General features: G+C 38.1%; 1 protein-coding gene across 1 annotated transcript in view; it reads left to right on the top strand.

Annotated features, from left to right (window-relative positions):
• Positions 1-16,761, top strand: part of MRPS28 (mitochondrial ribosomal protein S28) — a 79,858-nt gene that overhangs the window by 1,488 nt on the left and 61,609 nt on the right. The window contains exon 2 of the mRNA XM_085561641.1: positions 16,391-16,572. Within this exon, the coding sequence (XP_085417767.1) occupies positions 16,391-16,572 (182 nt within the window). The remainder of the gene's footprint in view (positions 1-16,390; positions 16,573-16,761) is intronic.

The raw sequence follows: 16,761 nt of genomic DNA, 5'->3' as shown, positions 1-16,761 counted from the left end.
AGCTGTAGCAGGAATGATTCATCAGGAGCAGACCCTGCTCCTGAAGTGCACAAGGAGGGTTACAGGATTATGTCCCATATCTTCTGTGCAATCTGTTTTCCTGTTACTCCACCAAGAATCAGTCATGGAGAGTGATGATGACCAGCAGTCTGCTGTTTATTGAGGCTTCAGTAAATAGAATTCTGGAGCAAAGGACCACGCCGTCAACAACTGTTGACTCCTGAAGGCTGTAAAAGATCTGTGCAAAATCTAGTTCATCTTTGCCAAACAGGAATAATGTCAGAGGTGTGGTGAGGCCTTGATAACTGGCAACCTTCATCCTCAGTGTTGTACCCAAATGGGTTTTCCCCAGATGCTTGTTGGGGATCCAGGGGTATAGGAATGTGAGTGGATGGAACTTGGGAAAGAGGGAGTGGTAAAATAAATATAGAGATTTTGTGAATAACCATCACTTTCTCTAACAATGCATTGAGTTTTGTCATGCTGGTTTTCCCTACAGATTATGACAATGCCTTTTAGCAGACAGGTAGGTAAACAGGAAAAAGCTCTGTGTGTGTCCTGACATATTCCAGAATATCTCTTCCAAACTAAAAACCCTTGACTTCTGCTTATTCCTCAGGTAGAAGTGATTCCATGCTGGTGTTTATCCTTGACAGTCATCTTTTTGTAACTTTTCAGTTCTATTTGACTACACCTGAGATTACTTGGAATGTGCTTGGTAGGATATGGAGATTAAGGCTGTGAATTATTATGGCAAGGACTTATTCGGTACTGCAAGTGTAGAACTGGAAATGCCTGTCACTGAATCCAAGACCTGACATCCCAAGTTACTGCACAATATATAACATTCTGTTTTCCATTGAAAATCCACACTAGCAAGGCTGGCTGTGCAAAGATCAAAGGTTTGCCTAGTCCAGGAGCTCAGGTGGTGTCCGAGGAGATGTCCACAGAAGAGTTTAGGAACAAAATCATTTGATGTAGCTGTAGCAGATACTGAATGCTATTTTGGTGATTTGGGGATTTAAATTTTTTCCCTTTTTGTTTTTCTGTTGAAGTGAGTAGCTGGAAACATTTTCTAACTATATAATCTCTATCTGTAAATGAATTGTTACAAGCCTTTAAAGCTTCTTAATTAACTAAAATGTTACATTTTATTCACAGCATGTGAATTGCATACACAGATACAAATAATGCATTACTAGAACTCAAACTAGGGTTTTAAAATGAATATCTGGACCACAACTCTGAATTTCTGTACACTTTGCTGAGCTACTTTCTCACTTGAAGCAGAGAAAGGAAAGTAGCTTGCTTTGCAGAGCCTAGTGATGTTGAAAGCATGAGTCTACCTTCATGCTGTTCTCAGCCCAGGTAGTGCTCAGTGAGTCTGAGTGTGATTAATGTTTATACACAGATTGCTCTTTGAGTAGTTTACTGAAGAGGGAAAGGTTTTGGTGAAGATGAGTTAACAGTCAAAGGTGGTATGCAACAAGAAGGAAATTAAAGGGATCTGACTGCAGTGTAAACTGTTCATGTTGTGTAGTGTTCTTGAAATCCCATTATTGCCGCTTTTAGCTAATGTTTGATTTCTAGAAAGTATGTTATTTGGTAAATAAACTTTCCATAGATGTGAGAACCCTGATGCTACTTTGGTAAAGCTGGGTAATACTTCTGGTGGATGCCCTGGATGATCCAGGATGCACTGGATGCTGATGGTAAAACTCAAATGTTTAGAAGATCTTTTGATAAGATCCTTCTAAGAGAAGCACATACTTCCCTCAGGAGAGGCTGTGATGGCTCTACTTGCAGTGCCTTCCTGGGGTCCCAGCAACTGCAGGATCTGCTCTTTGAAGAAGGAGAAATGTGGTCTTGTTCCTCCATTACCTGAAGTACAGTTAGAGGAAAACTTGTGTTCCTTATCTCAGCCAACAAGTGCTGCCTGTCTTTTGCTGTGCTTCATCCTGTAAGAGCCAGAGCCAGAGTTTGGATTCTTTGTGTTTCTCTTTCTTTTGGGAAGAGGCTTGATAACAGTTCCTGTATAGTTTTCCTATGTCAGCTGTTCTTCAATTTTGAAGCTAGATCAGCTGGCTGATATTTTGGTGGTGGTGGCTTAGTTTAGGCAAATGTAGATAAATTTGATAAATGGTCAAGTTGACACGTGTTTGTCTTCAGATGATTCAAAAAGCATGGGAATGATACTTTTGCTATGTAGCTCTTTAAGTTTTTTTTTTTTCAGCAATGTGTGCTGCTGACCTTACTCAGAACTGCCTGGTGATGTCTCTGCTGTGTTGGTAATTTTATAGGGGTTCAGGTTTCTGTTTTAGCTTTCACCTTGAGTTAACAGTTCTGTTGTTACTGTTTTGTTAATAGCGAAACTTACAGACAAGGCACCTAAATGTTGATTAAAATTGTTGAAAAGGTAGCAACTTGGTAAGCCAAATACCCTGACATTTGTCTACAGCAGCCAACTCACTTTTTGCTGTGTTTGCCTTCTGCACTTTTGTATTTAAGTTTTGCATTATAAACAACAAAGAAAAAAAGACAGGTTTAAAGTTCTTTTTTTTTCTCTCTATGGAATTGCTTAACAAAATCTTTCAGAAGGACCAAATACTTTAAGTGTTACCTTCATTAATGGTTTAAAGCTGCGTGCCTAGTAAAATAGGAAACCTTGTCTTTAGGAAGGATGAGATGGTTTTTGATACAGGTACAGAAATGTTTTTTGAGCTGTGTTGTTAGCTCAGTTACTAAAGTTTGAAGAAAATATAAGAATAATGTCACTAATTAAGAATAAACAGACATTTTTTCTTCACTGTGAACTAAGTAGTCTAAAAATGTTTCAAATGTCAATGGTGAAGTTTGTCAAGTGTTCTTTTAGGTAGAAATGGACTGTCATAAAGTGAACTTCGCTGCTAATTTGCTCTGTGTGTCACAGTGTGATGAAGGTGCTCTGTTGGGACATTTTCATGTGAGAGTAGCGGAGTACAACCATCAGGTGCGTGTCAGGGACTGGTTACACGAGCAGAGTTGTCCTTGCTCAGAAGGAAGGATCTGCTGGGCCCGGGCGGGCAGGGGTGCTGCGCCGGGGCTGCCTGAACATCCCGCCCGGCACAGCAGAGGGCACTGCTTGTTTCCAGATGCAGCGAAAGCAGCACGTTTGAGGGATTTCCTGTTTAATTCCTTGAATACCGTGTTTGAAGGGAAAGCATCTGTTAAGAAACGTAACTGATTTTGTGTAAAGTTCAGATAGACGGGATTGGATTGGTATCAGTACATTATAATATCTAATTTCTGAAAGAGAGAGATTAGAAATTATTCTTCCAGGCACATACATGTTTTTAAATTAACTTAGCCATGGGTTCTTTGCTAAAAGGATTAGTAAATTTGAGGAAGATCTCTGTGTATTTAAATGTCACTATTTTAAAAATAAAGTATCAGGATTCATTAAGAAAGAAAATGAAAAAATATTTTCATAGGTGATATAAAGAGCTATTTCATTTGTTTATGTTTTAGGGGAGAATTAAAAACTAAAACACAAAAGTGACAATTTAAAAGGAATGTACTACATTTCGGAAAGTTACATGGGTGTCTTTATAAAGAATGTGTAGTTGTCTTGCTTGTGCAGTATCTGGGCATCTTCAGGTTAAAAAAAATTGTGACATTGGATGTTTTGAAATAGTAAAAAAAAATTAAATTATATTCGTCTAATAATTGATTGGAAATACTTCTCTCAATCTGTCTTCCCACTTAAGTTAGCATTTAGAAGGTGATTTTCCTGAACTTGCAGTTATTTGAGAGCAAAAGTGCTGATTAATATTTAGTGCCATTTTCACGTGTGATTTTCATACTGTAATATTTCTTAGTATACCCGTTATCTTTGTGTGACTGGAGTGGTTTGCTAGTGCTAATAAATAACAAGCACAGAGGTTACTGTTTTAGGTGGATTATCTTCTGGCCAGCATTCAGGTGCTGGAATCTGCTGACTGACTGAGAGGGCGACTTGCCATTTATGGGTTTGTGGGATCTGGAATGAGTAGTCTTTACCTGGAAGTTTCTCTTGATTTGCTTTGCCAGATTGTAATTCTGTGTTTGAGAAACTTGGGTTACGTGTGCTCATACTGTGCTGTGAACACATCCCAGTACTTTCAGGTTCGTGCTAAATAAGGACTGTGTCACAACCTTCTCAGCATCCTGTTAGCTGGATCTGCTTGAAATGCTGGTTTGTATTAAAGTAGGAATGAACCTGTTTGTCCTTCTTTTGACCTCTGTGCAGAAACAGTTCTGTCTTGTGGATGCTCTGGCTGAGGCACCAAAACTTGTCTGTTCTGACTTGGGTTTGTCCCAGCTGAATGCACAGCTGGGTCTGTCAGATGACCTGCTTTGCATGTGACAGAAGTGCTTGCATGACAGGATTTTGTAAAACTCACATGGTGTTGGAGGAACACTCTCTGAAGTGGAGCAGACAGGACTTCTGATGTTGGACAACAGAGAAATCATGCATGCTGCTCTTTGGAGTTCTTAATTATAGTACAGTGACACTGTCACTGCTGCCTATCACAGCCATGTACTCACAGACACAAATTCATGTGGGAAAGCCCTGGGCCCTTAGTCCTTGGTTGACTTGAGGAAGATGAAGATCACAGCTCTGGGGGAGTTGTCTCTGGAACTCGCTCCTTCAGATAGCTCTGGGTTGGCAATTGGTTGCTTTGGCATTGCTGGAGATCCATGAGTGGTAGGTGATATGCCCTTGATGACTGGTTGTCAGAGTGAAATCCCCAAAATTAAACTCTTGGGACTGCCAGTATCATGGAGAAAAGGAAGTGCATGACAGCTGTCTAGGTTTGATTGACTGCATGTGAGATATCTGGAAGAAGGTGTATATAACCATAATGTGACAGTTAAATAGGAACTGAAATCCTTTCTAGTGGTTACAATTATCAACAGGATATTTACATCCCCTGTTGCTGTGGGAGAGCCCAGTTATTCTCCTATTATGACTATTGAAACAGCATTCTGTCCCCCAGGAACCTGGAAAAAAAAGAAGTGCCTGGAAGAGCAGGGTAGTGATAAATGCAGAAAGGCAGATACTGGGCTCAAAACACCATGGGCTGTTCTCAGGACTGTGTGTGCTCATCTGGTTAGATTTTCTTTTTGACAATCCATTGCAGTAGGTTCACCCACTTTCTGTGATTTAGATGCTAATGTTCTATTTGTTAGCTATAAAGTTACCCTTGAAAGAAATATACGGATAAATATTTCATGTTTTAAATTCTATATAGAAGTTATTTAATTTCAAGAAAAACAAGCTGCTTTATTGTGACCAAATTCTGTGCTATTTTGTGTGTGAAATAAAATCTTAGCTCAGCGTTGTTTAGTAAATGATCCACCTGGCTAGTCAACAGCGTATTTTCAAAGCTGCATTTGAAATTCTTTATGAAAGTCTTGTTTTGCAGTTTCTTTGCTGTGTATCCAGTCAAAATGTGAAGATAAATGGAAAACCTTCCTTTTACTACAAACACAAAGAAGCTGGTATTGAGTCAACCAGTGCAGCAGATTGTACATTTATAAGACTTGTTGGGTAAGCCTTGGTGGTTTGGGTAGCATTAGTGTGTTAGCAATATGACTTTGTGGTTTTAAATGGGCAGCTGATTGATGAAAAAGTTTCAAAAAAGGATCCAGAAGTAGCAGATGATTAATTTTTGTGATACAGCTGGGCTAACCTTCCCCTCCCCAGATGTCCTCTAATGTTTTATGTTATTCCTCCTAAGCACATGCTCAGTTACATAAAGTCACAGGAAAAAAAAAGTATATCTTTAAATTTTAGTCATGTGTGTCACTGTTTATAATACCAAAACACCCAGACTCAATCACAATAGTGTAAACATTTGACTTTTCCGATAATGGACAGGGATAGCCATAACTGACTAAAAAATAATCACCTTAATTTTCATTTACTCTGGTAGCACACTATTTGTTGTAAGACATATGAGTCTGTTAATTGAAAAAATTGACATTTGTTTTGTGAACAGTACTTCTACACTTGAGTTAGTAGCATGTAGTAAGGCACTGGTAAGTTAAATACATTTACAAAGTATTCTGAATAATTATACTCTTTCATGAGTTGAAGGATAGTTTGTATAGTGCATCCCAGTGATAAGGTTAAGAAGCACCCATCCCATCTTCAAATAGAGAAAAAGCTTCAAATAGCTTTAACAATTGAGGTTTCTAGGCAACAAAGAAGTTTTGATACTAAAAGTACAGTTCAAAAAAACCTGTTGAATATTAGGCACAGCACCCAAATCCTATTCCTGTGATTTTTTTCTTTTGAGACCTACATGATCCTTCTTGAAAAGTGTAATTGTGAGAGACAAGGGTAGTTTTCACCATGGTATTTTATAAGTTTAGTACTATATGTATTTGGTTTATTGTTACTTGAATCTCTTCTAAAAATGTGCTTAGTTCACAATATTACACTATTCATTATTACAAGGGCAATATATATACAAATATATACATTGAAGCATATCATGTGTTCTCTGCACAGCTGAGATATTTTTAATTAGAAATTGTTCTGTGTGCAAAAATTAAACTAGGTTTGTAATATGCTATATTCTTCAGTCAGCATTGCAGTGAGTACCAAAATATGGAGCTTGATGGAAGGTTATTAATGAACATAAATTTATATCCAGTAGTGTATGATGAAACTTTTGTTGTTTTTAAAATTGAAGTGTAATCCTTTCCTAATCTGCAATCAAAATATGATTTTAAACACTTTTTAAAAATATATAATTTCACTATGGGAAGTTGGCTTAACATTTGTGTCCATAGCCAGGCAAAATCTTCCAGTGGTCTTTGCCAAGAATGACAACCCTTATAACTTCCTACAACTGTGTTTGCTTTCCTTTTGACAACGCTACTAAATATGAATAATCCTGTTCTTGGTAAAACTGAAGTTTAGTACTCTCCATATTTTTTCCTTTTTAGGATGAGAAAGGTTGGTAAATAGGGGCTATAACTTGGACAAAATGAAGATACTCTTCAGTGAAAATAATTATTCCTGCATTACATGAATTTCAAAATACCCCTGTAGATATTTTTGTGCAGTAGCCTCTTTCTTAATTAGTTATAGTTCTTCCTAGGTGGAAGTCAGTGAAGCAGTACTGTTCTTACATTTTTTCTTTAGGAGTTATGTGCCAGAAGTTTTTATGGCTTGCATGGTATTTGCATTATTGAAAGTAAAATGTGTACTTATGTAACTAAGCTTAGACTATTGATTTTTAGGCTGGAGATGATCACTGGGGCTATTTAGGTTGACTTTGACTGACATAATGCACTGAATTTCAGCCAGAGACTTTTGCATTTACTCTAGCAAGTGTGTCTTTCAGGTAAATTTGTGGACTTAAAAATTGATAAATACCCTTTGCTCTTCTGAGACCCCACCTGGAGTACTCTATCCAGTCATGGGGTTCCCAGTATATGAAAGATGTAGAAAGTCCAGAGGAGATCACAAAAATTATTGCAGGGCTGGAGCACTGCTGCTGTGAAGACAGGCTGAGAGAATTGAGGTTGTCCAGCCTGGAGAAGAGAAGGCTCTGGAAAGACCTTTCTGTGTACTTTTAACATAAAGTGAAAAATCTCTCTCAGTCTTTATTAGTAGGGCCTGTAATGATGGGGGCAGTGGTTTTAAACTGGAAGAAGGTGGAACTAGGTTGGACCAAAGGAAGAATGGTGGAGGTTGTGAGGCATGGGAATAGAAAGCTGTGGATACCCCTTCCCTAGAAGTGTTCAGTGCCAGGTTGGGTGGGGCTCTGAGCAACTGGGTCCAGTGGCAGATGTCCCTGCCCCTGGCAGAGGGCACTAGGACTAGGTGGTCTTTAAGGTACCTTCCAGCCCAAACCATTCTGTGAAAAAAATATCAATTGTAATGTGTGTGTAGGACAGCAACATCCATCCAAGTTTCTATTCCAGTGTTACCTTTGGTAAGGTTTTCAGCCTTTTGAGGGCAGTTGGATATCCAGTTGATGTAACTATCTAAATGGGATTTCCTAGAGGCTTTTTATTAGTGTTATTGTAGTTTATTTAGGTCTAAATTGATAACTAAGTAGGATATTCTTCATATTCCAGTGCTTATAGCTTAGCTGATTTCGAATGGAGCGGCAAGAGCAGCTCGAAGTTCACCAGTTTACAACTAAGATTTAAAATACTGTCAGATTGTTCTGTCCAAGCTGCAAAGAAGGCTTATGGAGTAGATCATGCTGTTTGAGATAGTCCACAGAGGAGAGGGTGCTCTTCTCCAGAGAGTTCAGTTCAGTATGCTCACAAGTATGGTGGGACTTAGAGACTTTCAGCACATGTATGCAGCAGGCACTATGAGATTCTACCTTCAAATTAGCAGCGAGAGTGGAGTTTTGTGCTTCTTAAAGCCTAATCCTGAAGTATGAACAAAAACAAGGGCTTTCATGAGGGAGTTTTTGCAAAATGCTATTAAGGCTTTGACAATAAAATCTAAAATCCACCAAAAATCTTAATATCTGGTGGGAAGTTGAAGTGATGGTTTGCCAAAACACTTAATTCTCCTCATCAATGCCTTATTTCAGCTTCTTCCAACCTTTTTAGCTGACAACTTTAGTGTGGCTTGCATTTTAAAATAAAACCATATCTCTTCTCTGTGCTGAGGAGAGTGTATGGATGTTCGTCTTTTGATTGAAACAGCAGAAGTTTGCTTTGCTTTCTGGTTGTTTATGGGTACTTGCAATTTTAAAATTATAAGAAATAACTCTGTACAATTAAAACCTGAAGTATGCAAAGTTTTTGATAGTTAATAAAAATTTAATAAAGAATTAATACATAGCAATCAATTTACCTTGTCCTCTTATAGGCAGAGCTGTTTGCCTTGCTTTTTCCAATCATAAAATCTGAGAGATTTGTTTCCCTCCAAATGCTACAGTTTTGGAGGAAAATCTAGTGCTTACTGTGTTCTTCTTGAATATCACTTTTGTAGTACCACATTGTACTAAAAAGTGATTCTGTTTTCTTTTCCCCCTCCTACTTTTTTCAAAACTTGACTTTAAAAAGTTGAGTACGAATACTATCTATTTATTTGAAAACTATAGAATTAGGAGTTTTCTACCATTGAGGTGCAATTCAAGTCATTACTCAGATTGAGAAGAAATGAAGGAATATGGTGTCTGCTGGAACTCTTAGTTACACTGTTATTTCTTCTACTGGCCTGTAGATATTAAATAATTAATATTAGACTAGAATCTTTATAACTAAAATAATACCCTTATAGAATTCAATTCAGAGCATGCTAGCTGGTGTGGCCTTGTAACAACTGTTGCATAGAAAGTGATTAATATGAAGCTTTTTATAAATATCTTGTATATATATCTATATATATATCTGTATATCTAGTAAATATATAGCAGGGAAGCTTCAGTTTTCTCCTTGACTGCTTTCAAAGCTCTTCTTTGTGACTGTGCAGTCATTAATCTTGGATTTTTCCCTAAATTACTGCTTTGAATCACAAATCCTTGTTTTATGCTTTCTGTTTGGACTATTTCCCTTCGGTAGTTTTATTAAATAACACCAATCTTGCTTTTGTTTAAGCTTTGTTCAGTATTTAGTCTTCAAAACCTTTTGTTAACAAGAAGTTTAAATCAGTTCTTCACTTTAATCTTTTTGTACAGAATAAAGTGAAAAAGTCTCTTGTTTAAAGGGAAACTGAAGAGGTCTTCCCTGCCTTTGTGGTTTACCACTCTGGGTTGTAAATTGAGTATGTGGGGAAACAGCATAAACTTCAGATTTTTTGATTTTTCTTTTAATGGAACAAAACCTCAGGCCACTCATTGGGGAGGAAAAAGAATTGTATTCTTGGGAGGATAAATGTAAAATAGACAGTGGACTTTAAAGAACAGACTCTGTGTTCGTGCTGTCTTTGGTTATAATTGTGCCTGTACTGTATCTGGGATGATGTGCTGCTATTTATAAGCATTAGTAGGTGAATTTTGTGGCTTTTATATTTAGTTATGTGTATGCTAAATAAATTCTGTGTCCTTGTTTATGCTTATACAGCTCTGCCTAATCTGATCTTTCTATTTTCTACTCTGTTCATAGTTTCACCTGTCTGTTTTATCCATAAACATTTGGAGCTTTTAAATAATAGTATTTTAAAGTTTTCCTTGGTATGTATTGCATAATTAAGCATTGGGCTTCAAAAAAATTCTAAAACAGCCTTGTAAATTTTTGAATCAATGGTGTCATGCTGGTGTCTATTGTATGTGTTGTCTATGTATATGAGTGGCATATATTAATAAGCAATTTGCAGATTGTCGTTTTTAATACTGCATAAGATGAATGCCATTGGCAAATAAGAGAATAACAAGTAATTTGGTACTTTTTCCAGTGGTTGTCAAATACTAGACAAGAGATGGAGAAGAGATGGTTCCTGTCTTTACATTACTGTTCATATTCAAATCCAAAAGATGCTCCTGAGTTATATTTCATCTTAGACTTTTCATAGAATCAAAGGATGACCTGAGTTGGAAGGACACCTACCATTGGACCAGGTTTCTCGGTGCCCCACTGCTGTCCAACCTGGCCTTAAGCACTTCCAGGGATGGGGCATACACAGGTTTTCTGTTCTTCCATGTACTCCAGAATATAAGCAAGTTATGTAATGTATATTGCAAGTGCAAGTATTTATCAAATTTTGTTTGTCTTTATTGTTCTAGCCGTTGATAATAAACATGTAGGTGAATCCTTGGCCTGCAGAACTATAGTTTGTGTTGTTTGAAAAAATAATGGTAGACACAAACCTTCTCCAAAGGAGTAGGTTGTATAATACAGTAGTTAGTGCTGTATACTGAGGTGGTTGCTGATGGTGTTTTCTGCATTTCAGGATGTATCTAAACTGTGGGACAGGGTTTTAAAATTTTCAAGGAAGGAAAGAAAACCATTTATGTGTCACCTTGTCCCTTGGGTAGAAGTACAGGTGGTAGAGACCCAAAGTGGGCAGTGCAGGATGTTTTGCCCAGTGCAGAATTAGTTGAGAAGAGGAGATAAATTGCCTGTGACTACTTGAGGTGTGGAGGGCTGTGCAGGTTTAGTGAGAATGCTGTCTTGGTAGATAACGGCTGTGCAGTGGAATGAGCCTGAATATTCAAAGCTTAGTTGGTTTTTAAGAAATGTAGCTTAGGCATGTACTAGAGGTTGTCTGTACTTTTTGAGTAAATAATAAATGTTAATGTCAGCTTTTATATTTAAACATTTTTTCCCCTAAACATTTTTTTCCTACTAATACAGGAAGCAGAGTTTTTTCTTTGGGAAGGCTCTAAGAATCACTGATTACTGCTAGGCACAAAGTTGTGAACATGTTCAAAGTTGAAGATAGAGAAGTTACATGAACTTATTTGGTCCAGGGGAGACTGAGAGCTGAGATGAGTTAAAGACATGATACCTAAAATTTGAGCGGTTATATTCTGAGAGGAGAATAAAATACATGGAGCTTCTCAAGAAGGACTCATCAGCATTAGAACAAATAGCTGAATGCATAAAAAGAAGGCAGCACCTAAAGAAGGCACTTTGAGATGTAATTGCTTGTATGCTTATATATCAAAATTTCAGTCACTCTAGTCATGTCAGTCCACTTCGCACTCCTGATGAGTGTTGTTGTGTGTGAAACAGCTCCTCAGTGCTGTTTCTTGGGATAACCTCAGTGTCAGGGAAACAGTGTTGGTGAAAACAAAGCTTGATGGTTATTCTTTGATGAATTCAGGAGAGTTCTCAAGTTAGCAATGCTTCTTGAGCTGCTTCTGGATGGAAGGCCATTAACTGTTGGATATCAGATGTTGTGGTAAAGTGTCTGAGTTGGTCCTGCTGTCTTTAAGGTGATATTCTCCTGCATAATGGAGTTCTGACTTAAATACAGCTTGTTGCATTCGAGTAAAAAAGTAGTAAAAGAGAGAAATTTGGTAAATAAACTGCATGAATCTCTATGACCTGTTACCCTAATAATGCCTTTGACATTTAAAAAAATCCTGGGATTTAGGTTTATATCTAAGCAACAGTGCACACTTCCAATAGTTATAAGGTATTTTAAATAAAGGTTTGCTGGGTTAGTAGATAGTAGAATTTTTTAGATTGCTTGTTGAAATAAATGCCTTATCAATATGTTCTTGTTCAATGGGTAGCTTAATATACTGGGTTTTGTTTTAATATTCCTTATAGCAGGCTCCAGTCACCTTTCCAAAGTAAAATAGTACATGTTGAAAGTGATCTCAGGATCTGTTCAAACCCCTTGTTCCAAGCAGGATAAACATAGCTGAGGTTGCTCAAGGCCATTTCTAGTCCTGTTTTGGATATCCAAGCTGTTGGGGCCTATTGAGGATTCACACTAACTTATTACTGCAAGTTGGTTTTTCCATTTTGTTGTTTTGTGTAATTAACTTTAAAGGTCTGTCTAGCTAGGGATGACAATGCTGAGGAAAACCAATTTGATAGTTGCAGAGGGTTGTGTTCTTTGCATGCTGCTTGGTGTTCCTATGTCATTCACCCCTTAATTTTATCAATCAGATTATCAATCTCCCATCTCTTCTCATCCGTATCTCTCACATTCCAGTGTGCGTTCGACTTGCCTTTGCAAGCAGACATAAAACACATAGCCTGAGTTTTCAGATGTTTTGCTTAGTGGGTGGGATAGGGCCACCCTGCTTGTACAGTCATAGGCTGTGCTCCACAAATAGTATGTTGCATTCCTCCATTGGAGTTACTTCTTTTGTTTGGATCCTACTGGGGTTTTAGTCTATGACTTTTACCACTCTGTGGTTAATATGTATCATCTTGGAGAGTTCTGTTGCTGAAAGAGCTGCTACTTTTTCATTGAACTATGCATGCTGAAAGTGATTGGTATCTAAATATCTACAAACATCACTTTAAAATTCAGAAATTAGAAGGAAAATTAAACAGATTTAGCATTTAAGAAGGAGGAGGGCAAAAAAAAAGCCTTCATACTTCCGGTACTTGAAAAGAATGTACCATTTGTGCTTCTGAATTTTTAACAATCTCCAGTTTTTTTGCGACTTGACATGTTATCGGTGCATCATCTATCAGAACTGCATGGCCAACACTCCTTGGCAATCAGAAAAGTAGAGTGCTTAATAAAGTGTGTTGCCCTGTTACTGTACAGTTTTACTGTTTTTCTGTAATGCTACTGTCGAGAATCCAGTTAAGGAGATTTAGAAGTTGTAGGGGAAAGCACTAAAAAGGTCATTAAATCTTTTTAAATGCTTGAGATAAATTACTCTTTAATGAGATCTGCTGTAGGTTATGCAGAAAATGGGAGAAAATTGTCACGGTGCCTTCCCAAAGTGTCTGGCAGCCCAGTACCTTTGGCACTGCAGGCAGCAAGGGCCACGTTCACATGCCACTGCGGGCAAGAACTATGGCCTGTGGGCCTGAAGCCGCCAGACAGGATGAGGCGCGTGATGACAATGACAAAAGCGAGGAGCGGGCCTTTCGGGGGTATCCACGTTCCGAGTTTATTAGAAGTCTTAGGAGACAACCGTAGCTTGAAGGGAGCTGAGCCCCAGAAGGCCCCGAGCACTGGGTGCACAGTCTTTTATATGGGGGAGGTAACCAGGGGCAGGAACAACAGTCAGCCAATGGGATAACAGCTGGGGTGGCAACCGAGGTGACGGGCAGGGGAAACGTCCAATGGGGTGAGAGGGAGGGAGGGGACCCCGGGGAGCAGCCTATCACCCGAGGCCCTGGTAGAACTCTCTGGGTGAAGGGGAGGGGCCCCAGAGTGACGGACAGGCCTGGGGAGGGGCCAGGGGAGGGACCCGGCGTGAATGAACCAATGGGGTACAGGGAGGGGTGACTGCAGATAGAGGGGGAGGAGAAGGGAGGCCAGACCATTTAACGTAAAGAGGGGGAGAGGGAGCAACCATAAGTGGGGGGGAACTTAAAGCGCACCCCAGCAGAAAATACTGCATTTTATCTCACTGTATTTCTAGAATGTCCACAAAAGAGTCCTTGATGGCAGTAACTAATGACATTTCTTGAGGATTATTTTATACATAAATCAGCAATTTGTGCTCCTGAGAAGTTCCTCTCCAGGATGCAGAATAGAGAATGCTGCAGACTTGTGAGCCCATGATAGAATTCTAACAGATTCCCAGTGGCTTCTTGGAAAACTGTCCACAATGAAGAATGGCAAAAAAATTCTCTGTACATTATCAGCTGTATTTTACTTTAATTTATTTCTAGTAAGCAATGAGCACATCTGTCACTGTGTAAAGATAGCATTTGTTGTGTACAGGGATTATTTCCCAAGCAAGTTTGCACATGGGAGACTTTTACATCTGTATTTTTTTCTTGCTGGGAAAAAAAGAAGAGAGATGTTATTAAGTAGGATAGACCATTTTTAGGTGGTGAAAACAGGAAATCTATAAGATATTAGTGTATTCATCTTCATTAATTGCTGTGAGATTTTTTTAGTGTAGAGAGCCCTACTGGGTGTGCCATTGTATGAAGGCAGCATGGATGAGGTGAATGCCATTTAGTGAATGTAAGTGCTCACTTACTGTGAATTGTATTGATTGCTTAGCAAAAAATCTCAGTGTTGCTCAGTGTGTTCAGATGTCATTGCTAATGACATCTATGTAAATAATACAGGAAAATCTCCTTCAGACCAAACTTAAAAGTTTTCTTGATCTCTCTGCTAGTTCAGGCTTTGGTCAAATGATCTACATGCAAGAAAAGGGAGTTCATTTGATGATGTGGATCATCTCATTTAAATATGTCCTCTTACCGTTTCCAGCATTTTGCATCTTTTTCTTGGTGCACTTACAAATTCATCCTGTATAATTAACTTTCATGTATTTGAATTTAGAATGCATAGTGCAATTCAAACAATGCTGTGTTTGGAACCCTATATGATAGTAGCTTTCCCATGTAAGATCCTATTGCTCTGTTTGTGGTTTACCATGGCTTGATGCTTTCTTTTTGTGGTTTGTGTGCACATATGCACATGTTGCACATTTTTCAGCCCTTGTCCTTGGGATGCTGCGTTTAACAGTTCCTGTTTCTGAAGCAGCAAATGTACCAGGTGTCAGGTCTGTAGCTTGTAATTCCCGAGGCTTTGTCCTGTCAGAACAATCTGTGCTGTTTATGTCTTCCAGCAGAGCTGGAATTCAAAACTGTCTCTTGTTTTGACTTCTCTAAGAATAAAAGTTTCCAAAAGTACAAGTGGAAAATGATGGTATTATTCTCTATTCATATAAAATGTAGATGGAATTTCAGCATCCACTTGAAGCAATGGGAAAGTGTGTTGTTGAAGCCAGTAGAGCGCTGAACCTTTAATTGCTTGATTATTCAGTTTAATTATTCTGCTGGTTCCAAAACAGTTTGAAATCTTGCACAAAATAATTATTATCAATTACTTATACTTAATATGGGGAAAATTAATAGGTTCTAATTTTTAAAATCTATTTAGCCATCTATACAATTATTTCCCTACATTCACTTTTGGATATGTGTTTCTCTCAAAATGCTTCGCCCTCTTCATTTGTTCCTAGCAAGTGGGCTTTCTTACTAATTGCATTTCAAAGGTGACAATCATAAAAAGTGGTAATACTCAGGATATCAGAGATGGTATGTGTGAGATTGAGTCTCACTTTAATATATCTGGATATTTTACACCCAGCATATGATGGTAAGCCTGTGACGGTAAGTTTTCTCAGGTTACAGAACAGACATCTTTCACTCCATGAAGCATAGCAGGAAGGTTTATGTTCTTGCATTTTCCCAAAGCTCTATGAGAAAAAAAACTGGCATTTTGTTTATTTACTTTGATTTTGTAGAGTGAAAAATGAGAGAAGTAATGGTTCAAATTTTTTTTAATGTTAGATCCATCCTGTGCATGCTTTCTGCTTCTGCTGCCTTTGAAAAATGGCTTTGTTCTTTAAAATAAAGACTTAAGTATAATTCATAATTAAATACTTGCATGAATAGCTGCAGGGTTACTAATTCAGGTTTGGTCAAGAGATGAGCAGTGTTCTATTTGGGACTATCTCCTACATTTGGGATGTGTTTTTAAATTGCAACTTACCTAACCAGTAGTAGAACTGACAGATGTTTGCAGGAGATGCACACTGTTATGCTTTTCTTTGACTGAATTAATGAAAACTTTACCTTTAATGTGATAAATGTTTGGAGTTGGAGAAAGGTACCAGGTGCTTCCTTAGAAGTCTTGCTAAAAATGTGACGAACATGTGAAATCTTTACTTGCTATTCAGTGGATGAAGGCTCTTGTATGTTGAAAGTTTAATTTAAATCCTTCAGACAGCATGTTTTGTGAAACGTTTAATTTTTCTTTTTTATTATTTGTCTGTAGGTTCTTTCAGAGAAATCAGAATCCTTTGCATCCATGTTGAGACGCTCTCCTTTAATTCAGATGGGGCCTGCCAAAGACAAAATTGCCATTGGTCAAATATTCCATGTTGTGGAAGATGATCTTTACATAGATTTTGGTGGCAAGTTTCACTGTGTGTGCAAAAGACCAGAAGTTGATGGAAAGTAAGTAATAAACTTATGGTAGGTGATTGACATCTGTGAATGACATAATGAAATGCTTAGCTAAGGGGACTTAAACATCTTCTGTACTGACCTGGGATAGTTTGTATGAATTTTGGGGTTTAAACTATGGAAGTTAACGAATTGTGCTGAATGAAAATCCAGGCATAAACAGATCTTCATAGCTCATCG

Source organism: Lonchura striata, chromosome 2 (genome assembly GCF_050655825.1).
Source record: "Lonchura striata isolate lonStrDom1 chromosome 2, ASM5065582v1, whole genome shotgun sequence".
NCBI classification, from domain to species: Eukaryota; Metazoa; Chordata; class Aves; order Passeriformes; family Estrildidae; genus Lonchura; species Lonchura striata.
The sequence above is the reverse complement of the archived record's forward strand: the minus strand, read 5'-3'. Positions and strand labels throughout refer to the sequence as shown.